The following is a 26,295-nucleotide window of genomic DNA, read 5'->3' on the forward strand; positions in this document are numbered from 1 at the left end:
TGTTGGTGGCTCGACGTATGGGATGTTTAGACTGAAGTGATTTCATTGCAAGCTTGCCGATACAGTCGCTGTATCAGGATTTCGCTTGCTTCGCACCAGGTTAAACGCCGCTTGCAATTGTTCTGGGCAGATTCAAGTTGACCAAGAAACAGACATTTCACGCAGACCAAGACTCCCGATGAACTTGACAAGAGGAATGAAACGTGTTGTTTAGAAAAGGTATGTAATGCATTGCTATGGCTGTACGTTCGCTCAATGATGAGCCCGTGAAGAAATATGAGCATGGCGACTTACCACAGGAATATGGAGGTTGTATATATATGTGTGTGAGTCTTCGAATGGATTCCCAGACTCTCCAGAGGAGAGGGATGCTCAATTCTTAAATGTCGTTGTCGTTTGCAAGCCAAACACACGCTAAGCGTCGCCAAACCTGTCCTAAACGGGACTTGTACCTAACCCTTAGGTGCTGTCTGGACAGCGAACCCTGGTTCGAAAATCTGAGCTCAAACCAGCACGTGATGATGGCACGTGTTGCCAGCCGCCTGTCAACAGCTGACTAACGTAGATACATACCTTGGTCATTGTATTATCATCATCGAAATGTCTGATAGATCCAGCAGCGGATCTTCACACTCCCTACGCTCTCGAGGTACCATTGAAGCAGCAGCAGCATCTGGAACATCCCGTAAGGCGCCTGCAGTGTGGTCAAAGGCAGAGGAGACCGCTTTTCTTGAGTTCCTCTTGAAGGCCCTTCCTTCCTCAGGCGACGGGGGCTTCAAGACGACCACTTTCAATCAGGCAGCTACCCACCTCAAGGAAAAATTCACGCAGCAGAGAGGTGCCGAAAAGACCGGTGTAGTTTGTAAGAATAAATGGACAGCGGTATGTCTAGTGAACTTTTCTGCCACCGCCAATGACATCATATATATATCTTTGTAGTTCAAGAAAGCATATCACAGTGTGATTGAGATCAAGTGCACTTCAGGCTTCACCTGGAGTGATGAGCATGGAGCAGGTATTGCTGATCGAAAGGATGATGTCTGGGCGCGTTTTACCAAGGTAAGTACTGCAATAGATCGCATGCTCTCTAATGACATTATCTTCAGTCACATCCTCATGCAAAGCCCTTTATGTCAAAGGGCTTTGATCATTTTGAGATCATGGAACAGTTAATGCCAAACCAGTCGAAGGGCACACATGTTTTCCGGCCCACCACAACTGCTGTCTCAACTTCAGTTCCCCCAGCAACAGAGAGCGCAGCACCAAGTGCAGCGCCTCCACCAGCAGGGCCACCATCATCAATTAATCCAGATTCCATCGCGCCACCTGTTCCATCCACCTATCTCGCACCCTCTACTGAGGGTTCCACCACAGACTCAGCATGGACGAGCATCAGCCGTAGCAAACATAAGTATAGCGCACTTGCTCCTGGCTCAGCCACAAGCTCCCAGAAACGAAGTCGGCCACCATCTGCCACGTTAATGGCACAACAGGAGGGTACTGAGACGATGAAGAATCTTGTAGAAGTAGTGCGCGAGATGCAGAAGAATTTCACACTAGCTCCTCCACCGCTCCCAATGCCACAGCTAGTGCAGCCTGGAACGCACGTTGGGAGCGCCATCGCCCTGCTCAACAAGTACACAAACCTTACCAGCAAAGAGCGCCTCTCCATTGCCAACTTCCTAGCCGAACACGAGAACCAGGCCATCATTTTCTACTCGTTGGATGAGGCAACAAGGCTTGAGTGGTTGGAGGAGAAGTGAGTGCTTTGTGGTGGCGCACCACGCCAGGCATCAGCTGACTCGCAGGAGCATATGATAGTCTGATAGCGTACTATACTATATCTCATTTTGTTTCAACAATTGTCTCAAATATCAAGTGTCATCTTGCGCTCGTTTTGTCCCAATATGTTCTACATCCTGCGCTCGGTTTGTCTCAGACGTCTTCTGCTTGGTTTGTCTTTCAATCTATTCTACGTCTTGCGCTCGGTTTGTCTCGGACGTCTTGCATATATTGTGCATATATTGTACATAGATTGTATGATCCCTACTAGTATAGTACTACTAAGGCAATGGGAGCCCCCTTCGCTCACGTTCCTCAATATAGTCGGCCCACATTGCCGCTGCAATTGCCTCCCGACGAGCATCCGCTCGTCTCCTCTCAGCAGGATCTGCTGGTCCTTCAGAGAGCGCCCCATGTCCTACAGCGTCGTCCTCCGCAAGATCATGCTCATGTTCGAGGGCGACATCAAACAGGTCAGGGTTGTACCTGCGTACGAAGTTGTGAATAGCGCACAGCGCTGTGGGGATGCGGGCCTGAACGTGCATGCTATATTCCGGTGGGATCATCAAAATGCGCCACTGGCGCTTCAACACACCGAAGATCCATTCGACGATATTGCGAAGTGCTGCGTGTCGAAGATTGAACAATTCTTTGGGATCTTGTGGCCTGGTAGAAAATAATTCAATAGAAATAAAAATACTAAAATGAATGAACTCACATAAGGTTTGCTTGACGCCATTCCTTCAAATGATAGCGTACACCTCGATAAGGTACGAGAAGCGCATCACATGTACCAAAACCTGCGTCAGCGAGAAGATATTTGTGCGCAGGCATGCGCAAATCATGAGACCGTGCGTCGTTCCATAGACTAGCATTGGCAGCCGAGCCATCCCAGCCTGTGAGCGAGTACGTGAAGTAGAAGTCGAAGTCGCATATGAATAGACAATTTTGGGATAAAAATCCCTTTCGGTTGCGCAGGACAGTGTGATGTTCGAGCGGTGCAAAGACCCGAATGTGGGTGCCGTCGATGGCACCAATGCATTGATCGAAGAATCTGAAGCGTGGGTCATCGCGGATTGCCGCAGAAATGGGAGTGTTTTCAGTTGGGAGCCGGACATTTGTAGTGTAGAAGGGAGGGGACGAGAAGAAAGTGAGCATGCATTTGAAATATCTGTGAAAATCATCAGCGCACGGTTCATCTTGAGTTATTGACATACTTACCTGGTAATCGTGTCTGGAGAACGCTGAAATCGCTCACCAACATGGCGAGACAACAGTCCTGTAACACACGTATACAGGAAAATACCTAGCTGCTCTTCGATAGTGACGCCGTTGTGCGACTGAGCATATCCATGTTGCCACAGAACTTGTAAGAGCTCCTCAAAGGTTTGAAAGTCGATGCCGAGATTTAGCTTGATTCGGTCTGGGTGACCGCTGATGAGTTCGTACACCCAGGCTTTTCCTGTGAGAATTGAGGTGTGATATGGGACCTTTTCTGTGCGTGATAAAAATAAGAGGTTATAAAGGTAGGAAATTTGAGCGACTGCGATGGTGATGATGACCATCGTAATTTGGCGTCATTGATGTATTGCTGTTTGGGCTTCGAGGTCCATGTGGGTGCAATGATTATGTGCAGTTCAAACATACATATGTTATATATTCCTATTGTACGTGTCAGATCGCTATCGATATCTCTTATCGATAAAATATATCACGTGCCATCATCACGTGCTGGTTTGAGCTCAGATTTTTGAACCAGGGTTCGCTGTCCAGACAGCACCTTACGGCGCGCAGCGCCAATGCTTTCAGTCTTAAAGCACATCCTAAACCTCAGCAGTGCTCCTAATCTTCATGGTTCGTATCCCTCCATAGGCCTAACCCGCATCTAAACCTTTTTATGTAGACATGCTAGCAATATATAATAAATCAATTTTATTTTTCAAATGAGAGGTGCATTATATTCACGAACACTACGTAGCACTGGATATACTCTATGGAAAGGGTCAGGAAAGGTTTAGGAATGTTAAGGATTAAGTCTTCTAAGGGTTAGGAACACGAACCACAAAGATTAGGAGCACTGCTGAGGTTTAGGATGTGCTTTAAGACTGAAAGCGTTGGCGCTGCGCGCCATAAGGGTTAGGTACAAGTCCCGTTTAGGACAGGTTTGGCGACGCTTAGCATGTGTTTGGCTTGCAAACGACAACAACATTTAAGAATTGAGCATCCCTGAGGGCTTTAACGGTAATGATCGAATTTGTCAGCGACGGTCGGAAGGCTTCGCCGTGTTTGTAAAAATCTGAGATTACTAGATGTACCCGAGTGTTCGTGCTTTTTGACGGTCTCACACATTGCTCTCGATCCACAACACAAAACAAATATCGGATAGTTATTAGTAGATAGAATACCATCTCAATAACATGGCCCAAATTTTTATATACAGAAAAGTTGATCTGTTGTGTTACTACAGCATGACCGAGCACCACTACATCACCAAAAGTCCAGAAAACAGGTATTACCTTATTAGGCTGATGGTCACGAGATTTTCTGGGTCAAGGGTTATGAGTGTTGAAAAGATGACGCCAGCGCTCGATCATTATGACGTCGAGTAGTTCGAAGCTTACCGCTGTTCCTGTAAGTGCTATGCAAATGAGACGCTTCTGTCATCCTGATATGCCAATGATATACTGCTCTAAGTTTGATCCCTCCCTGATATTCTGCGCAATACACACAGTCCACTTCGAACGCACGGTCAATGGAAGGAGCTCGTCGAGTCCATCATGGATTCATGTAAACATTATACTTGGATTCAAATGATATTCCGCTATAAGTCTCGTCTGTATCTGATAATCCCTTAGTATGTGCTCTAAGTCTGATTAAATGTGATAAGTGTGTATCTCGAATGTAATTTTACAAAGCTCCATATCCCTCCTGTGCGAGTATATCGTCATCAAGCTCTTTTCCCTCGTCAGCCCTAATTTGATCTTCATCGTCGATTCCCTCTTCACGACCATCCTCGCTGTCGTTGTCATTGTCGCCATCATCTTCGTCATCCTCGTCATCATCCGCGTCATCCTCGCCATCCTTGTCGTTGTCGTTGTCGCCAACCTCAAACTCCAGGTCTTCATCATCGTCAACAGAGACCACAGCACCGTCATGTCGCAAGAATTCATCCCACTCTCGTGTGACCTGGTGACCGACACCGCCTCCACGGAAGCGCATAAATATATCACGATCAACAAAGCTATTCATTATATCAGTGTATAGTAATACCAATTAAATAGAAAACACGTACTGATTAACATAGAAATACAAAAAATCTTCATCAGCATCCTCTGCTGGACGTACAAATGAGGGGCCGAGTCTGGTGTCAGTGCGGCCGTGTTCGAATCCCGGAATCAAATGAACAGAATGGATCACTTGGTCTGGATCAACAAAGCTGAAGCTATCCGGGTCGTCGCGTTTGAAAAAACCAATGCGATGGAGATATTTCGCTGACCAACCGGCTTTGAACGTGGTATCACGACCGAACCAGTGCACGAAAATTACGTCCATGCGTGTCGGTGTTCGTGCATTGCTACTGCCCGGACCGTAATACCAAACATTGACATGGAAAATCTTGACCACCCGAGCATACCAGTATGGATGTCAATCGTCGTCATCCTCGTGTGACAATACTATAATGTCAGCATGAGTGCGCGGATTAATTGAGTCTTGTTCTCTCCGAAGGTCGTAAGTGGTGTAGTTGATCCATAAGACACTGTGTTCACAAAGCTGGTTATTGGCGAGAACGACCTGACTCCTGTCGTCGTCGGAGAATTCCTGCTCGTCCCCTGCATAATCAATGCCGTGAATTCGGCCCAACAGATGGTCTTTGAGGCGCGGTATGAAGTCCTGAGCACCAGGTTAATAGAATTATTCAGACAATGATAATCTAGACTTACCTTCACTGCCGGATCTCCTGTGAGTTCGCTAAGCCATGCAGTAATGTCATAAGAGATTCTTGCATATTTTGAAATGTGGTAGTGCAAGGCAGGAGATGTGCACTCGCGTGGTGCCTGTTGCATCGGGGGATGTGCTATTTCCTCTCGTCGTTTATTGATCTTGGCAATGATGCGCTCTCGAGCTTCAAGGCGCGTCATAGTAGCAACCATAGTCTGATTTTTTGGGTGTTCTTGGGTACCAACACTTGGCTCGTTTATGTTCCAGCTCGCCCTAATAATACAAACATGAACATGATATTAGAACTGTTCGAGTAGAAATATACTTACTGGCTGTGTGCTGTAGTTGTCCGTGGTACCGGTGCGTCGGATCGTATCAGCATAATCTCCGAGGGCGTGAAACTTATAAGTCGAAAGATTGAGAGGCTTGAATTTCGGACCAGCCCTCTCCTTTCCCTTTGTCGGTACCTGCGGCTGTTTAGCAGCCAGTGCTGCCTCATGTCGTCCTCGTGCTGCGTGTTCATGGGGAAGTTCAGTGGTATGGTAGTAGTTGCATGTTGTCTTTGCAAATTTTCGGACAGACTGACCGAGCACAATGGTAGCTGTGTTGAAAAAATCCAGTGTGTCGTCCGTATGCATAAGTAGTTTCGCATACCCATGCCACGCGGCCAGGTCAAACAGCATGTCAAGCACAATAATATTGTGTTCTTTTGGCAGCAGGCCCTCGAATACAGGAATCGTGCACTAGAGAAAAAAATCGGGTCAAAACTGTGAGGCAAATTGTAAGGCTGAACAAACTACTTACCTGTAATAGATCCCCGAAGTTGCGGGCAGCAAGTTTCTTCATGGCGGATGCGTTGGTGTGAAAACGACGGATGGTCCCTCTCCCGAATGTGGGCATTGCTCGGTATCTAAAATGAAATACTTAAGGCCAGGTATAAAACGAAAATCAAAAAGCTTACCGCTCGTTGAGTTTCTGAATTGCGGTCCCCCCAGCAGCATGAAGTATTCGCATGAGGTGGGTAAATAAGGCCTTCCAAGACCCTATCTCAAACTCGTGAAGCTGGTCGACCACCCACAGCTTGAACATGTTGAACCCGGCGTGCTTCCCAAATTGCTCTGAGAAAGCATTCTAAACCTAGACGTCAGTTATTTGTGCAATGAAGTACATAGGACTACTTACCCGTATCGGAACATATGATTCTTCGTCGAGGATTGCTTTGACACGAGCACCATCTACTGGCACTCTGAGCTGGAAAATTTATGCCCGGGCTTCTTCAACATGTCGTCGACGTGTTGCATTGTCGACGCGCTCACGTGTGGCCCGCCGCCTCATATCAAGCTTCATCCCCAGCTTGCAAACATCTGTCTTTTTCACAAGACAGCGGGGGCATGGGCACTGCCCTAGGAATTTGATAGTCGCTAATAGAATCCTAGATAATATATCAATGCCTCGTGATTCATACTTAACGTTAGTTAGTACTTACTTTTCAGGATAATCAGCAGAATAAGAGAAAAAACGCGGAAATACTCGCCGCGTGATCCCATCAGAACACTGGATCACTAGTCCATGCTCGTATGCCTCCATAAATTTTCCATCTAAGATTAAATTCCATATGGCGTGCATCAACTCTCGTTTGAGGTGAGTATGCACGCTGGCTGTTGTTGGCTCGCCAAATATATCTATATAGATCTCCTGTATATTCTTAGGAAGCTGAGAGAGCGAGTAAGCAAAATGTTAAAGATATATAAAGATACATACCGTAGGAATGTATGCCAAATGATGGCACGCCCGAGCCGTCGGCTTTCCTCGTGTGTACTTGGACTGGTTACAAAAATACATGTAAAATGGCCAGAGAGACGCATCTCCGAAGTTAGCCAGGTGGGTTGCGTCCGACCAAACCATGACCGAGGCAACGACACGCTCAAGCTCATCTCCAGGCTCATGCGGGAGCGCGTTGATTTCTGCGTAAGCTTCAAGCATGGCAGGGGAGGAATAAGACTCAGAAAACACTTTGATATCACGGTTATCAGGGGTCTTCCAGTATTGCTGGAATGGCGTCATATTGAAGGTCTTCGAGACCTCGTTTTCGAACACCTGCGTGATCAGATCAGTAAGGCAACGGTGATGAACGCCCGTAATCTCGAGCTCTGGCACGTCGTTTTCTGATTTAAGCTTCTCTTTTTCTTTTGGCAGGCGGATCTTGACAGTAGATTGGCGCCATCCATACTCTTCTCGAAAAGGGTTAGCTTTATTCTTGAGGTATTCGTCCAATCGTTTGAGTTCGCGTGTGTGATTCAAGCTGCCCAGGTCTTCCAGTCTGAAAAGAGGGTCCTTAAGGAAATGCACGAGACGATCCCACTCAGCACCAGATTTCTCGTTTGTTCCAGTGTACTGCCATGCCATCAAAATACCTGCAGAAGGGTTTGTAAAAGCTTCAAAAAGCTGATCGGAGGTAATTCCAGGTGAAGGGAGTCCTGGATGAACGCCTTCGTTAACGCGCTCCCCATCTAATGTGGGAGCATCGGTGACACCCTGCAAGGTCAAGTTGGCTTTGGGGGCTAGAGTCGGACACGTCGGATATACGCGATAAAGACCCATGGTGTCGGGTTCGGTCTGGAAAGGAACAAGCGCAGGACGCGGATCGTCTGGCTCAGAAGAAGGGGCTGGGGATGGAGATGGTGCTCGAACATGTTGAGATTCATCTGCTTCATGCAGAACACGCCCTCGTTGCTGCCGGTTAGTGGGAGGCATATGTGCGAGGTGCGTGGCTGATCCAGGGAGGTAGTCGATGAAGCGCCGAGGCATGCGTACTGTACGTCCGGAGCGCTTTGAAGTGACTGGGGGAGGTGAGGGTGAACGGGGGATGTTTGATGGTCCTGCGACATCCTCGACCTTATAGAATTAGCATATTTTAATAGATTCGTTGTAGAGACTCATGCCTCTCATGGCGTGATATGGCAGTTTCCACTAAGGGAGTATACAGCACCAACTCGCAGCACCACTCTGTGTACTGTCCACAGCAATTCCTATATGAGGCGCAGCTTTCCCGCGCTTGCGCGCCCTATAGCGCCAGCCATCCAGATGCATCCATCCACTGTCCACCAAGCTCCCTAGTGCGTATATTTCCATTTCCTTTATTAGCATAGTGTTCCACCTTTATTTTTATCATGGACTCTCACCCATATATATCCTTACATACCTACTCGGTAGCGCTTCAGCTCCGCATGACCGCGCTTAGGCGTGCTATATAAGTGCCAGCAGTACTTACTTTTCACCTTAACTTACTTTTCACCTTAACTTACTTTTCCTACCAGTCACTTACTACTTAGCAGAGTATAGTAGAAATCTATTTGTCTACACTTTGCATCTCTCTTCTCTTATATTGCATTATATTATCACTTAAGCTTAGTCTCTCTACCATTTCCGCACGCGCGCTGAAGGTACAACAATTCAGATGGTGAGTCTGAACAATGTGTTGGGTCTTGCAGAACCTAGCTGCTATTCGACCCTAAAGGGTTTCTGGACCAGGCTCAAGGCTCAGAGTAGAGGAAATATCATAAAAACTTGCTGATCTCTCAGACTCATAGTAAAACTGGTGAGAAGGTTGATTGCTTATGTAAGCTACAAAAGTGCCAACATAAGGTAAGGTAAAAACAGTCTCTACAAGCCCAGCCAGAAATGAATCCCTACAGCGCGCGCGCTTTCCCACGCCTTCGTACCTTGCGCGCACCTGCGCTTTCTCGTGCTTCGCTTCAGCGCATACCACTAGATCTTCGCTCCACTTGCTTCCCCTTTAGGGTCGAACGCGCTTGTCATCTCAAGCATAGCAGACTAGGCAACACACGACCTTCAACATTTTTAGATACAGTTAGGAGCATCTTTTGTTCCTCTCAGTATTGTTGTTTCTACATCGTTATTATAATTCACCTGCTCGGAAATGTCTTGGTTGACATCCATTCCTCTGTAGTCCAATTGTTCTTCGACATCTATCCCTACCTGAATTACCTCTGCACGCTCACTGCGTGCTCGCTTGGACTTCTTGCCGTGAGTCTTTTCCAACTCGCATTTCTTTTTGCTGCGGTGCACTGAATCAGCTAGTTTCAGTGATTTGTTTTTTGCGCAGCGAGCAGCATGTGCAGAGAGAGATTTTTGGACTGGGAAGGTCTTGCCGCACCCAATGCAAACAGGTAAGTCCATTGGACGAGGTAGTGATAGTGCTAGAGAGGGTGGGCTGCATTTAAAGGCTGACACTTAGTTCAATCGGACATGTATGGCTGCAAATTAGATCCAATTGCGCAAGCTGAATACAGTACATAAAATTCTATAAGACCATCTGCGCAAGTGAGTCGTCGTTCAGAGGTTTAGGTGAGAGAGAAAACATACCGGTGTAGAGACTCGTGCATCTCATAGTGTGATATGGCGCTTTACACTAGGGAGTATACAGCACCAACTCGCAGCATCACTCTGTGTACTGTCCACAGTGATTCCTATATGAGGCGCAGCTTTCCCGCGCAACGCGCACCATGCGCGCACCATTCCCACGCTTCACGATGTATACGCGCGCGCGCGTTCCCGCGCTTGCGCGCCCTATAGCGCCAGCCATCCAGATGCATCCATCCACTGTCCACCAAGCTCCCTAGTGCGTATATTTCCATTTCCTTTATTAGCATAGTTCCACCTTTATTTTTATCATAGTTTCTCACTCATATATATTTTTACATACCTACTCGGTAGCGCTTCGGCTCCGCATGAGCGCGCTTAGGCGCGCTATATAAGCACCAGCAGTACATACTATTATTTACCTTACTTTTCACCCAACTTTACCTAGTACTTACTACTTAGAAAGTCGCAGTAGAAATCTATTCATTAGCACAACACATCTCACATCCTTTATCTTGCTTATATCTTCACATAAGTTTAGTCTCTCTTATTTCCGCTTACACGCGCGCGCTTTCCCGCGCTTCGCGCTAATACGCGCGCGCGTTCCCGCGCCTTCGTACCTTGCGCGCACCTGCGCTTTCTCGCGCTTCGCTGAAGCGCGTACCCCTAGATCTCCGCTGCACCTGCTTCCCCTTTAGGGTCGAATGCACTTGCCATCTCAAGTATCGCAGACTAGGCAACGCACGACCTACAACTTTTTAGATACAGTTAGGAGCATTTCTTTGTTCCTCTCAGTATTGTTGTTTCTACACCGGGACCAGCGAGATATATCAAGGACCACTTACTCCGATGAGCTGTGTGGACTTGTCAACACGGATGGCACCGATATCAAGGGCTGTGATGTTCTTGCGGGAAAAGGTAGTGAGTTTGTGCATAACGGAAGGGCTCCGGCGAGAAACAGCGAGGACCACTTACTCCGTGCTCCTCGCCATAGTAGATAAGATCTGGAAAAGGTAAGTACTGCAGCGATAGACATTCGAGTATAGCTCCTACCAACATGCCTATGCGAATCTCAATGTGCTATTCAACTGGTGAGGGAGCGACAGAACTGGTTGTTGGATTCCGTCGCAAGCATGAGTTGCAGATGCCCAAGTGGACATGCCATTGACAGTAAGCTGTGTTGAAGGAAAAGGTAATGAGTTTGTCCATAATGGAAGGGTTTCATTCGAGATTGAACGAATTGAAACTCACCTGGGACATATAGTAATTCCCTGTTGCGTACCTGAACTAAGATAAGACCTTCAACGAATGAGGAATATGGTGGTCGTAGTTGGTGAAGTCGATGTGCTCACTGCTCAGTGCTCAGCGTGTAACACACTGAGCAAGTTCGAACTCCGACACCCATGCTGTCGATTGGCGCATGCTGACTGCTGACTTCACACTCCACCATTTATTAAAACTCCGGCGGAGACTTGACATAATAATAATGTCCAAGTCAAGGAAATAATGTCCCGTTGACTGCTCCCGTTAAGCTATTAACTTTCATTTTGTAATTCTAAATATGTCTCACACATTTAGCACTCTCACATCTGACGGCTTGGACAACGAAAGTGTCGTTTCTGTCGATACTTCACCATGGAATTCTGTTGTGACTGTGCTTGGTGATGTTGCATTCATAGACATCCAAAATGTCATATCTTTGGATGGTACATACTGTTTCAACTTGAATATTGACACCCCCGGCATCAAGGTAATATTCTCATGTTCAAATTCGTCTTAAAGCTTATTTAAATTTCGCAGAAAATCGTATTTCGCATTCGAGAACGGGTTGAGGAGGCTGTGGAGCCTGCTGAGTCCGCGACCAATCAGACTTCATCTCAGTAAGTCGCTGATCTTTTTGTTTTCGAATTTCAACTAATCTTGACAGGCCTGTCATTGCTTCCCCGTGCAACCTTCTCACCAGGCGCATGGGTAACCCCAATCCAGATCCTGCAAACCCGACTGTGCCCTGGAGTTACTACGTAACTAGAAGAGCCGATGAAGCGCTGGAAGATTGAAAGGATTCCCTCGTATTGTACATTACCGTATTGTTCTTAGATCTTGCTCAACTGTATCGTGTCGCGTAAATCTTGCTCAATTGTATTGCGCGTGCGTGCGCACATTTGTCCACATACTGCACATAATTTTCCCTCACCCGGCACATTTGTTTTATCACAAATTCCCTCTTTGGTTATCAGTTTCTGTGAGTATTTGAGTCTCCGATATCAATAACATCAAATAACACGCAATCACGACGCATCCTAGTCTTTCTAAATTCTTATCGCTTTTCATCTTCTCTCATGGCCCGACACCACAGGAAATCATCCTCCAGTCTTGTCTCAATGTTGCGATCCGAGTCGGACAGCAGCTGTGATGGGTTGTCGTCCTCCGAAGAATCATCCGTCTCATCTGTAGATGAGTTGTCTTCTTTGGGTAAGGATCAGTGTTTCTGGAAATGATTGCTGATTGTGACGCGTCTCACATATCTCAGGGTCTCGAAAGGGGTCGGCTAAGCCTAAAAAGCTTGAGAAAAAGTCTATGAAGTAAGTCATTATCAGTATCTGGCCGTGTTGTGCTACTTATAGCGCATATATTCTTAGAAAATCTACCAGTAAGGTTACCAATGACAAGTAAGTTGATGCCTTACTCGTGATCAAGACACTGACTATTTTCAATCAATAGGAAAGGATCAGGACCTACTCGGAGTGGGAGGGATGAGTGTATGCATGTCGCACGCTGGATCCCTCGTGGTATCGACATGTTCGTCATCCTCAAGGATACCTTTCGTATTGCCAGGTATATGGAAGCTGAAGAAGCTGCCAAGACCTCAACCGAATCTGAGGATGAAGACCTCAAGAGAGAGCGAAAAGATGCTCTCAGTGTCGTGTAAGTTCTTTCTATTGTTGTCATTATGAATGCTAACTATTGTACAGGACTAAAGATGCTCAAGAGCGTCACTTGCGGACCTACCAGAGGATCATCTTCGCCGCCCCTTACCTCCGCACTCTCATTCGAGGTCGCCACAACAGGAACAAGCTGGAAACGGAGTTGAACAGTATTTTATCTGAGGTACGTCTTCTAACAAATATTGACTATCTTATACTTACGCTATGATAAGATACAGGAAATCATCGGCCAAATCCGCTCTGAGGATGCCAGTCACCTCAAACCATTCATTGGTAACTATGTGGTCGCCCAACCTGAGGTCAAGGGACTGGAACCTCCGATTTTTTCGGAGAACAAGAAGTCCTGTGCTAGAATGGGTGTGAATCACCCACAGCTGGCGGGCATGTTGTGTCCGGTCAAGTACGTGAACGCATACCACGCTGATCCGAAGAAGTAAGTGTTTAGTTGACTGACATGGTGATATCTTACTCACGTCTCTCAGGGTACAGGAACAGCTTCAAAACGGTGAAATCAGGATGAACGCAGGTGCCTGGCCTGCACTAGCATACCCTGGTGATCCTCCAGGTATTGATTTCGACGTCGAAGACATTCAGGAAGGTCTCCTCAGAGGTCACCTTCTGAAGTGCGTATGTTTTTATTTCTTTTCTTTTTGCTATTTTGTTTGATGATATATGATGATATGTAGGTATTTCGGCACATCTATACTAGTCTGTCATCCGCCCTCATTGAAGATGGAGAGCTGTCTGTCACGCGCTCTGGCAATGCGAAACTACACGGCATGTATAAAGTCGAGGCCAAACACATTGCCTATGCACTTGTTCAGGTACGTACTTTGGTATTAAATGCATTAATGTCTCATTTGTATTCTAGAGTCGCTTTGGGATCTCGTCACGTGACAAATGGCAAGAGATGGATGGGAACTACAGCTACTGCGACGCATACTACCGCACCATCAAAGCAATCCGAGAGCCGTTCGATGAAGCGTGGGCCGAGGAACTGTTGGAATGGTGGAACAAGTCAGTACAATTTTTTTCGTGTTTACGATACTAATTCTACCAAGGACGGTCTTTGGCAATAAACGGGGTGTCCCGTTGTTCGACGTCATTGATGACGACGAGGATGACGACGACCTCGTTCTCATGAGGAAGCAATCTGCAAAGCGTGCAGTGGCACAAGTCAAGGTTTTTTCATTGTCTATCCTAGTATGACATTTCTAACTAATACATCTTTATTTTCAGTCTGCCGCCTCTGTCATTCCCCCAGTCGAAGCCGAGCCTACTGGCGATCCCGACATTTCGACAGTGCATCCTTCCACGCCCACTACCATGACTTCCACGCCCGCTACTTCCACGCCCACTACCTCCCCGCCTGCTACCTCCACGCCTGCTACCTCCACGCCTGCTACCTCCCCGCCTGCTACCTCCACGCCCGTTACCTCTATGCCAACTACCTCCCCGCCAACTATTTCTCCACCTCCCAAGATAGCCACTCTTTCCCCGCAGCGGAAATCCATCCCCAAACCACGTCCCATCCGACCAGCTGGCACGAGCTCCTCTTCCGCACCATCTGTCCCCCCTCCGAAGCCTGATACCCCTGCTCCTACATCCGACAAGAGCAAGAAACGAAAGTCAGAGGGGTTGGAGGTTGACGGCGACAGTGAAAGCTCACTCAGCGAAGCCGAGTCCGTGCCTGACAGCCCAGTTGTTTCAAAGCGTGGCAGGAAGGGCCGAAAGAAGACTACCGCCACCGCTACTAAGAAACGCAAAGGAAGAAAGTAGTTGGTGTTCTCTGGTACGTACTCACTCTCTTTCTAGATATTTTTCTGATACCACAATGCAGTTCAGCTCATTCGACACATTTTTTACATACTGATGTCTCCCGTCACTCACTGGTTGCTCTCACTGTACGATTCTCCATGGTTCGGACATTCACTTTCGCATTCGCATATTCGCTCTGGTCACTTCACAGTTCATTTCTCCCATGCTTGTACAACAAGTTCCTAGTTCACTCGCATTTACAGTAGCTCAGTGTGTATAATCAATGTCATGTACTACAACAATGATACGTGCTTATAATACCATTCCACTGCAATAAGCTATTGTAAGGTGTCTGAAATTGCTCAGGCCTGCTAAGCAGTCACCACATGTCCATTATGATGCATGACCCATCAGCTGATGGTCAAATGAGCAAAATTCAGTTTCATGATCTGACCGTCTAGAATGACCTGAGGCTGGTCTGAGCTTATGGGCCATGGTGACTGTGGTGAGGCTGATACCGGATGATAAGACCTGAGCATGTCTTACCTAAGTTTAGGACTTTTGGTGATGTAGTCTATCGCACCTAGTGTTCGTGCATTCGTCACACTGTGTCACAGGTTGCCGACATTGCCAATTAGAAGTCCGCTACACACACGCAAGTTCGAGTTCATGCTTTGTCTATGTGTAGCTACCAGTTTTGTTTTGAACAAAAGAATATCAGATATATTAACCAGTAATGATATCTGATCGAAACAAATAGTTATGACTATGTTTGAGAAGCTATTTGGGCTTAAAACCCGCAGGGTTTTACAACCTGAAACACTGTTTCGAAACCTGTGAAGGAAGTCCTGATGAGCCGTGATTCCCAAATATAAGGAGCCCTGCGACGTGTCATGGCGCAGTGTGGACTCCCCATTCTAAGGAGAAGGGCTAAGTGTTGCAAACTCACCTTGTTAACACATTATCGGCATTGTGTAGCGAGTGAATGGTTCCAGCACCTGTGATTCCTGCAGGTAAGGCGCCAAAATTAACGCATGCTTGTGAAGATAGATGGTGAACGCTTCGCTCGACCATCTCCCCATTGATTTAACTACATCGAAGGGGACTCCTCTAAGCAGGTACTCCAAGGTCCCTCCGATGCGCAATCCATGTCCTTTCAGATTCCCTAGTTCAGCCCTCTTGATTATCCTGCTGATCCGTTTCCAGAACTCTGATCTAGTCAATGGTCTCACACCCTTCTTGTGTCTCCAAGCAAACAAGTGGCTGCCCCGCGACAGGTCATTGACCAAAAAATGATTGAGTATGGCTGCTTTGGGGTCTGAGGCATCCTGTTGTTGCGCCCAGTATATGCCTTCGCCTGTCAAGGCTGCTTTGGTGCGCGGTAAGAAAATCTTGGTGACCCTGAGCCCATGTCTGTCCTCTACATCCATCTGTAAGTCTGAACACTTGACGTGCTTTGTTGGATTGAAAGTCTTCATCATTCTGACTGTGAGTTCTCCAATACGACACAATGCGTAGAATGCGCTCATTAGACACGCGAATACTGCCGCATCAAGAGGTGTTGATGGATTAAGGTGAGATTGAATGTCCAGAATTAATTTGATTGTGAAAGGATTGCGCTTGGTGCATTTAGAGGATTCTGGCGCTAGCTCCGAGGCTCCATCTAGCGACACCTTCAATTCGTCCTGTTGAACTTCCCAGAGTTGACCGTGAAGAGTGTGCCAAGCTTTCACTGCGTAAACATAGTTTGTTAGAGTCTTTCCAGAATACGTCCCAGCACAGCTTGCTATAAAGTTCAGCATGGTGCGGGTGTCTACCGGGCATCTTTGGCTCTCTGGTATGTTCCGTTCGTCGCAGAATACGTGGAAAACCAAGAGACCTGCCCCATAACACTCTCTCGTCCCAGGCGCCCACAATAGGTTCATCACCGTTAATACTCTCTCTAAGTCTTCGTCCGATATGGTTAGAAACTGACTGTCTGCTCCTGTAGCTGTCCTGGTTTTGAACGGAAACCAGAGCTTCAATCTGTCGCATGCTAAACAGTGGGGATGGAGTTGTGAGGGTATCGGCGTTAGTCCCGTTCTGTATGGTAATGGTTTCACTATTGGATCAAGAGGAAGAACTGCACTAAAGCGAGAGATATTGGTCGGCACGATGTTGACTCTGGTGGATATGGTAGAGTGCGTCATCGACGATTCCTGAGACTTTCTTGATGGTGCCTACGGCACCGTCGAGAGAAGGTTCCTCGAGGGTATCTGGTGAAATTCCGTCCGTATTGTATTCTCCCGGGTCTGTGGAGACGACGAATGGGTTAATGATGAAAGGATTGAGTGCGCTGGGGATGGGGATGTCTGGTAGCAAGTGTTCTGTGCTACCGTAGATGCCTCTGGATGGATCATCCGCTGGATTGGCTTTGCTGGCGACATAGGTAGGGTGGAATGAATACGGTGCTGTGGAATCGTCGATAAAAGTGAAGATCCTGCGAAAGACTTCGTTGACTGCCGCGTTCCTGCTGCGCCCATTTCTCCAACCTTCGATGACTCCTTGGTTGTCTCTGAAGACCTTAAAGTTATGTTGCGTCCCTCCCATGCTGACAAGGTAGAGAACGAGTAACTCAAACCCGACTGCTTCTGCCCACCTGATGTCCCTTTTTCCGTTAAGGGTCTGCCACCCTTTGCGCAAATGCCATGCTCTCCACTTGAGGCCAATGGTGATGGCGATCCCGAATCCAGAGCTTGCATCAGAGTAAGCTTCCAGATTGTGTAGTGTGAGTGGTCTTGGTATCGAGTGTCCAATGAAAGAGCTCTGCAACAAAAGCTTCCACCAGGCGAGGTCAGCTTCAAGCTTTTTGATGGGTCTCCATGGGATAAAAGGTCTGATGAACGCGAGGCATAGCATCGCTTCGAGTGACATAAGATAAGCACACTGTAGAAGAGGAATGGGAAGTGGGTGAATATAGGTGGTATGAGATAACTCAAGTAGTCCTTGGTGAGCGAGATATTCGTCGGCCCAAGGGGATTGCTACTGAGAAGGTTCCTCTAAGTGTATAAAATGGAGGGAAACACTGAACCGGGCGCTTGGTCAAGCCTGGTAAGGCACACGATGATGAGCGAAGCGCGAGCGAGCAAAAGCGACATGAAGTGCTGATGAGCGATAGCGGCCGACGATAGATAATGGCATGCGACTTATAATGGAAGCGCGCACTAAGCGGAAGCGGTGCGCGTGCGGGTGGTGGAGCGCAGTGACTATTAATGAGTCAGAATACTAATGGGCAGAGTTTCTAGTAATGTATGGCGGCGGCACTCATATTGTACTTAGATACTTTAGATTTAGAGGGCAACTTAGACTTATAGTCCAATGATGTGTGGGCAGAAAAAGATAGTCATTATACAGTTTATGCGCGTCTATATATACTAAGTAATGTTAAGCACTGTCAAGCGCTAAAGCAAACTGAGAAGCAAAGCGGACGCAAGATAATATGTAATAAGGGTCCATAACGGAAAACATACGAAATATGGCCATAAGCGCTGGAGATATGTCAGAATCAATGAAAATAGAGTCGGAATACGCACCAACGAACCAAACAGACATGGAATGGATGGACAAAGGATGTGCGACGGAACTGAGGATGCGTGCGCCAACACGCGACTAATGAGCGACCAGAGCACTGGCGCGCGCAAGCGGCTGACGAAGCACTTGAGCGTGCTGGGTGAGATATGAGTCGCACTATATGTCAGAAATTCCTAATTTAGATTTCAATGCCTTGTAAGGCATTTCAAGGTTCAAAGGCAAAATGGCCTTTGAAATGGGTTTAAATAATAGAGTCGTACTTAAAATTGCCATAGAAATGTGGTTAAAATGGCATTGCAACAGATTGCAATGGGCCTTGCAATGGTACGGCACATTGCAATTTGGTTGCCATATTATTGCAATATATTGAAATATAGCAAGATTCCTTGCAAATTCATTCCAAGAATACCTCATTGCAACCACTTTAGGAAATTTGCGACATATTGGGAAGTGATAGAGACAATGGGATTTTAGATCCCTGCAAGCCCACAGAGATATCAGTCTACAACGCCCTTTCAGCATGACAAGCGTGGTATGCAGCAACTTACCATAGAGCTGCTGCGTTGTAGAGACTCGTGTGTCTCATGGTGTGATATGACAAGTTTTCACTAAGGAGTACATAGCACGAACTTGTAGTGTCACTCCGTGCGCTACCTGCAGCTATCCCTATATGAGGCGCAACTTTCCTGTGCAACGCGTGCCATTCCCACGCTTCACGATGTATGCGTGCGCGCACGTTCCCGCGCTTGAGCGCCCTATAGTGCCAGCCATCCAGAAGCATCCATCCACTGTCCACCAAGCCCTCTAGTGCGTATATTTCCATTTCTTTTATTAGCATATCATTCCACCTCTATTTTTATAATGGACCCTTACTTATATATATCTTTACATACCTACTTGGTAGCGCTTCGGCTCCGCATGACCGCGCTTAGGCGCGCTATATAAGCGCCAGCAGTACATACTACGAGAGGGGAGTTTTCCACTTACTTTTTCACTTACTTTCCCTTTAAACTTACTAGTTACCAACCACCATTTTACTTAGCAGAACATAGTAGAAGTCTATTTGTCTACACTTCGCATCTCTCTTCTCTTATATTGGATCATATTAGCACTTGAGTCTAACTTCTCTATTATTTCTGCATACGTGCGCGTGCTTTCCCATGCTTCGCGCTAATACGCGCATGCGTTCCCGCGCCTTGCGCACCTGTGCTTTCTCGCGCTTCGCTTCAGTGCACACTTCTAGATCCTTGCTGCACTCGCTTCCCCTAGGGTCGAACACACTTGTCATCTCAAGAATAGCAGACTAGGCAACGCGCGACCTCACAACATTTATAGATACAGCTAGGAGCCTCTTTTGTTCCTCGTTGTATTGTTGTTTCTACAGCGTTCCCGCGCTTGAGTGCCCTATAGCGCCAGCCATCCAGATGCATCCATCCACTGTCCACCAAGCTCCCTAGTGCGTATATTTCCATTTCCTTTATTAGCATATTGTTCCGTCTTTATTTTTATCATGGACTCTCACTCATATATATCTTTACATACCTACTCAGTAGCACTTCGGCTCCACATGACCGCACTTAGGCGCACTATATAAGCGCCAGCAGTACATACTATTACTGACCACTTTTTCTTCCTTACCTTACCTTACTTTACTTTCCACCCACTATCTGCCTAGAAGAACATAGTAGAAATCCATTTTGTCTATACTTCACATCTCTTTTCCCTTATCTTGCATCATATTATCACTTAAGTCTAACCTCTCTATTGTTTCCACACGTGCACGCGCTTTCCCACGCCTTCGTGCCTTGTGCGCACCTGCGCTTTCTCGCGCTGTAGAAACAACAATACTGAGAGGAACAAAGAAATGCTCCTGACTGTATCTAAAAAGTTGTAGGTCGTGCGTTGCCTAGTCTGCGATACTTGAGATGGCAAGTGCATTCGACCCTAAAGGGGAAGCAGGTGCAGCGGAGATCTAGAGGTACGCACTTCAGCGAAGCGCGAGAAAGCGCAGGTGCGCGCAAGGTACGAAGGCGCGGGAACGCGCGCGCGTATTAGCGCGAAGCGCGGGAAAGCGCGCGCGTGTAAGCGGAAATAAGAGAGACTAAACTTATGTGAAGATATAAGCAAGATAAAGGATGTGAGATGTGTTGTGCTAATGAATAGATTTCTACTGCGACTTTCTAAGTAGTAAGTACTAGGTAAAGTTGGGTGAAAAGTAAGGTGTGAAAGGTAAGTAAGTAATAGTATGTACTGCTGGCGCTTATATAGCGCGCCTAAGCACGGTCATGCGGAGCCGAAGCGCTACTGAGTAGGTATGTAAAGATATATATAAGTGAGAATTCATGATAAAAATAAAGGTGGAATGATATGCTAATAAAAGAAATGGAAATATACGCACTAGAGGGCTTGGTGGACAGTGGATGGATGCTTCTGGATGGCTGGCACTATAGGGCGCGCAAGCGCAGGAATGGTGCGCGCATGGCGCGCATTGCGCGGGAAAGCTGCGCCTCATATAGGAATTGCTGTGGACAGTACACAGAGTGGTGCTGCGAGTTGGTGCTGTATACTCCCTTAGTGAAAACTGCCATATCATGCCATGAGAGGCATGAGTCTCTACATCTCCCAGGGACTTTAAATTCTGAGTGTCCCCACTCAGCACGCGTGTGGTGAGGATGTCGAGTGATAGTATGCGCGTGCGATGCATGTACAATGCTTGGGTTGTTGGGCGATGAATGCGCGAGTGCAGGAATTATTGTGCGAGGTGCAAAGCGCGGGAAGGCGCAGGTGCGCGTAAGGTGCGAAGGCGTGGGAAGTTGCGCGCATGGCGCGCGCGAGGCGCGAGAATGTGCGCGTGCATATGCACTGAAGGCGCAGGAATGAAGCGTAGCATGGTGGATTGTGAGGGTGACTTCTGGTGTGAATAGTGTTCCATGGGTGTGAGGTGATGATGCAAGGGTGATATGGATGTGGTGTGCGAAGCGTGAGCGAGACGCACATGTACAGTGTGAAGCGCGGGAAAGCGCGCGCGCACAAGGCACGAGAAAGCGCATGAGTGTCGCGTGTTTTGTATTGTGCGTATGATACGAAGTGGCGTGGTCCAAGAGCAATCCAATCCATATCCAGACCAAGTCCTGCTAGGCGCGCTAAATATTAGGTGGTAAGGTTTGAACAGTGTGAGTAAAACTATATGTGAAAATGCGAAGGAAAAAATGGTAAACTTTGCGGATGTCCTATCCGACTTGTCTTCTTTGTGCGGCTGTCGACATCTACACCTTCCTATGAGCGAGGCGCGGGAAGCACGCATGCGCGCACATGAGGCGCATGGGCGCGGGAATATTGCGCGCCTATGCGCGCGTTCTAAGGTAAAAAGGGCATGGTGCCGCGTCATGCGTGCAAAGAGAAAATATACTATTGAGCTAGGCGGGCACAATCTAAGGTTGTTTTGTTGTTTTTCTTCTATGTTCTTCTAGGTGCTTCCTATATGCATATATATCAGTGTGTTATTAGTCTTTTGGACGGTGTTATAATGAGAAAAAATGAGAATGAAAGAGCGCTGGACGAAACCCAGGGTAAAACGAATGATATCCTATGAACAGCGATGGTATATCTTTCTCTTTGGTGCGCCACTGAAGCGCACGATCCTCCTCCTTGAGCGCGTGACTAGCGCGCTTCGCGTCTCTTGCGAGCTGACACTTTACTCAAGGTAGGGTTGGAATGAGCGAGGCTGGCGCGCTTGGGGGGGGGGCTTGTAACTGGCAGAATGAATTCCTGCACAACGCGCTGCAGGTTGAAGGCGCGCCAATGGGGGGCGCTGCAAGGGGTGTAGGGGCGCCCTACAAGCTGATAGGATGCGCGCGATGTGCGCGCCTTGGTGCGATTTCGCGCGAATTTGATTATATTGGCCGAACATGCGAGGAACGGCCATTTCTCTGCAAATGTGTTAGCGAGAAATGTATATAGTGTGGAATTAGGCACAAATGTTGCGCAAATGGGCTGTAAGGGTGGTATATCAAGGCGCAGAAGGCGCATGGGCGAAAGAGAATAGTGCGCATCAGCGCACGCAGGAACAAAATTGACATGGTAAGCAAAAGCGCGAAGAATGCGAATCAATGTGCGAAGTGCGAAGTTAAAGGTGATAATAGGGGGGTTAGGCGCGTATGTATGTGTCAGGCGCGCGCCTAAGTCGCGCCTGGATGACTGATTGGAATATGTTTTGTGTTGAATGAAAGAAATGCGATTTAAAAGGGGGGAAGTGATTGAAACACGATAATGTGAAAACTCTGCTAAATTTATGAATGCGCGAGGCGCGGGAATGCGCGCACATATTGCGCGATGCGCGTAATCATGGCGCGTGAACAAGGGGTGGTGCGAAGATGAACCTAAAGTGTTTGGAAGCGTCATATAGCTCCTTAAGAGCTTTAAACATGAAAGGGACAAAAAGCGCGAAACAAGATGAGGAAAAATATACAATACCTCTAGGCGCGCGCGTTGCGCGTCCTCAGGCGCAATATGGTGCGCCTGAGTCGCGCCAGGGTCGCCTGAGACATACTCTGCTTGGTGGTTAGATGGCGTGATGCATGGATGCTTTACTGGCGCGCGGTAGTCACTAGGAGCAAAAAGCGCGATGTGCGCGTGATTGTGAGTGACATCTGGAATTTCCAGAGACAAACTCTGGTTGATGCGAGGTGTGACTTGAGCTTCTGGTGCAGTAGGAGGCTCCTCTATAGGCACGCTAAGGCGCAATAGATCTTTAGGGTCATCCCTGACCTCTGATGATGCGAGTGGTGATAGCGGTGATGGCGATGGTGCGATTGGCGAGGTTTCTTCCGTAAGCGATGCGATAGCGAGGGGCGAGCATGTTTCTAGCAGTGCGTTAGTGTGCAATGGATATTTAGAGTCATCCCTGACTTCTGGCGAGGTGGTAGCGATAGGTGCGCGTGTTTCAACTGGCGCGTTAGTGTGCAATAGATGTTTAGAGTCATCCCTGACTACTGGCGATTCGATAGCGGTAGGCGCGCGCGATGCGTTAGCGATAGGTGCGCGTGTTTCAACTGGCGCGTTAGTGTGCAATAGATGTTTAGAGTCATCCCTGACTTCTGATGCGATTGATGGTGATGGTGATGATGCGGATTGTGAAGGAGATGGTGCTGCTGAGGATGATGGTGAAGAGGCGCCTGCAGTGCGCGTCTGGTTGCGCTTCGCGAGCGCGCGCTCAAGTTCGTGATCTAGAGTGATACAGTCTGGTATAGCTTTGCATGCTGGCATAGTTGATGGTGGAGGTGTGTGTGAATTGCGCGAAGGCGCGGGAAAGGCGCGCGCGCGAGGCGCAAGAATAGGAACTGGTGGCCTTTTGTCAAGTGCAACTTCTGAGGGTGCGCAATAGAAGAGTCCTGCTGTCGCATTAGTACTGGTGGTCGTATCCTGGGTTGCGTGGCTCGCGTGATAGCGATCTTGGCACTTAGCCACTGGTGCGCTAACTGGCGTGTTTGGCGCTATAGTGGGCGCGCTAATTGGTGCGCTTACTGGTGCGCTTGGCGCGGGAAAAGCGCGCCCAGATAATAGGAACTGCGCAGCTGCAAAGACGTCCATAAATGGATATGGGTCGTATGGGTGGTGGTCAGGGAACTTGATCATAAGGCGCAAGCGGATTTGTGCCTGAGCATCACTAGGGATTCCTTCCATGAATAAGCGGTCGTGTTCGGCCTTTCCAATACAGTCTTCGTCCATGAGTGGCTGCATAACCTTCCTGAATGCGCGCAGGTAATTGCTGAGTTCTGTGCAAGAAGGCATTGGTTTGTTAGCGTATTCGCGCGCGATGGCGCGCAAGTCCGCGAGCGCGTAGCGTCTTTTACCATCCCATCCAGGATACATTACCTTCACCTCATCTAAAAAGGTGCTGTAATCATCTACTGCCGCTTCTGGCATGCCTCCCCATAGTTCTCGATCATCGCGTGCAAGGTAGCGGATAATACCTTTGATGCGGTCAAGTCCTTGGAGTCCTGCTTCATCAGCGAGCTGCTCATATGTGTCAATGAATTCAGCGAGGTTGTCTGTAGTGCCGTCGAACTTGGGCGCGTTTGCTGTGCCGCGGATGGGCATTCTATAAGGCATTTGAAGTGCGGTAAAGGTGCGCGCGCGAGGCGCACAGGCGTGGGAATATGGCGCGCGCGCAAGGCGTGAGAATGCGTAACTAGAAATTGATTAGCTTTTGAATTGCAAAGAGATTGACCTGTATGTGTGAAATGCGCGGAACTAGATCTTGCTGACTGCTCCCCTCGCGGTGGGCTCCAGTTGTAGAAACAACAATACTGAGAGGAACAAAGAAATGCTCCTGACTGTATCTAAAAAGTTGTAGGTCGTGCGTTGCCTAGTCTGCGATACTTGAGATGGCAAGTGCATTCGACCCTAAAGGGGAAGCAGGTGCAGCGGAGATCTAGAGGTACGCACTTCAGCGAAGCGCGAGAAAGCGCAGGTGCGCGCAAGGTACGAAGGCGCGGGAACGCGCGCGCGTATTAGCGCGAAGCGCGGGAAAGCGCGCGCGTGTAAGCGGAAATAAGAGAGACTAAACTTATGTGAAGATATAAGCAAGATAAAGGATGTGAGATGTGTTGTGCTAATGAATAGATTTCTACTGCGACTTTCTAAGTAGTAAGTACTAGGTAAAGTTGGGTGAAAAGTAAGGTGTGAAAGGTAAGTAAGTAATAGTATGTACTGCTGGCGCTTATATAGCGCGCCTAAGCACGGTCATGCGGAGCCGAAGCGCTACTGAGTAGGTATGTAAAGATATATATAAGTGAGAATTCATGATAAAAATAAAGGTGGAATGATATGCTAATAAAAGAAATGGAAATATACGCACTAGAGGGCTTGGTGGACAGTGGATGGATGCTTCTGGATGGCTGGCACTATAGGGCGCGCAAGCGCAGGAATGGTGCGCGCATGGCGCGCATTGCGCGGGAAAGCTGCGCCTCATATAGGAATTGCTGTGGACAGTACACAGAGTGGTGCTGCGAGTTGGTGCTGTATACTCCCTTAGTGGAAACTGCCATATCACGCCATGAGAGGCATGAGTCTCTACAGCGCTTCGCTTCAGCGCGTACCTCTAGATCTTCGCTGCACTTGCTTCCCCTTAAGGGTCGAACACACTTGTCTTGTCAAGTAACGCAGACTAGGCAAAGCGCGACCCTACAACATTTTTTAGATACAGTTTGGAGCATTCATTTGTTCCTCTCAGTATTGTTGTTTCTACAGCGTGTCGTTGAGCACGTGCATGTCGCGACTCTGCCATACTCTGATCGCTTCCAAGTACTTTCCTTTCTTCTCTTCATCCAAATAAACCTTATCCTTCTCAATATCCCAGATGAAACTGATATACTGGTTAGCATAGGCAAATGCCTTGTCCTTGAGATGTTCCCATGGTATGTCGAGTTCTCCTGACAGGTCATCGACGTCTGAAAGGTTGAACGAGAATCTTGCATCTTCAATCAATCTCGCCAATGTGCCGGAAAGATCCACGATCATGAATCGACAATCTTCGTCAAATTCCTCCAAGGTCCCGTCTTTGAACACGAAGCCTCCGAACCAAGTCCTACCTCCATCCTGATGCTTCCCTCTCTCCTCAATGTCCCTGTGCCATTCTCGTCTTTTCTCGTTGTAGGCTGCGATGTGTTCTTTGAGTATCCGTATGAATAAGTGGTCATCGACCCATCTAGATGCGGGCCCAATTCCCCGTGAGCAAAAAAGGTCCAGGCCTGCATTGGCAAGAGAACCATATGCTCCTGCTGATGGCCATAAGCTGAAACACATGCACGTGTCGATGCAGAAAAGATCCTCTGACACGCGCGCGACAGATCCAGGCCATTGTGAAGGGTGAATTGGGACCGTGCGATAAGCCTCTGATACATCTCTAATGGCGATT

At 47.8% G+C, this 26,295-nt stretch overlaps 2 protein-coding genes across 2 annotated transcripts; both read left to right on the forward strand.

Annotated features, from left to right (window-relative positions):
• Positions 1–11,665: 11,665 nt before the first annotated feature.
• On the forward strand, positions 11,666–12,161 carry F5891DRAFT_1180164 (uncharacterized protein; the record flags this gene model as incomplete). The annotated part of the gene is made up of 3 exons (XM_041365878.1): positions 11,666–11,854; positions 11,905–11,984; positions 12,032–12,161. 3 exons carry the CDS (start codon positions 11,666–11,668, stop codon positions 12,159–12,161), a joined length of 399 nt encoding a protein of 132 aa, XP_041234211.1.
• Positions 12,162–12,443: 282 nt separating this feature from the next.
• F5891DRAFT_1180165 (uncharacterized protein) lies at positions 12,444–14,828 on the forward strand (the record flags this gene model as incomplete). Its single annotated transcript, XM_041365879.1, has 11 exons — positions 12,444–12,576; positions 12,635–12,686; positions 12,744–12,773; positions 12,826–13,029; positions 13,077–13,212; positions 13,268–13,482; positions 13,532–13,676; positions 13,736–13,873; positions 13,921–14,066; positions 14,111–14,231; positions 14,289–14,828. The coding sequence occupies 11 exons, from the start codon at positions 12,444–12,446 to the stop codon at positions 14,826–14,828; spliced, it is 1,860 nt and encodes a 619-aa protein (XP_041234212.1).
• Between the last annotated feature and the right edge of the window lie 11,467 nt (positions 14,829–26,295).

Source organism: Suillus fuscotomentosus, assembly GCF_016647785.1.
Source record: "Suillus fuscotomentosus strain FC203 chromosome Unknown F5891scaffold_1, whole genome shotgun sequence".
Lineage (NCBI taxonomy): Eukaryota > Fungi > Basidiomycota > Agaricomycetes > Boletales > Suillaceae > Suillus > Suillus fuscotomentosus.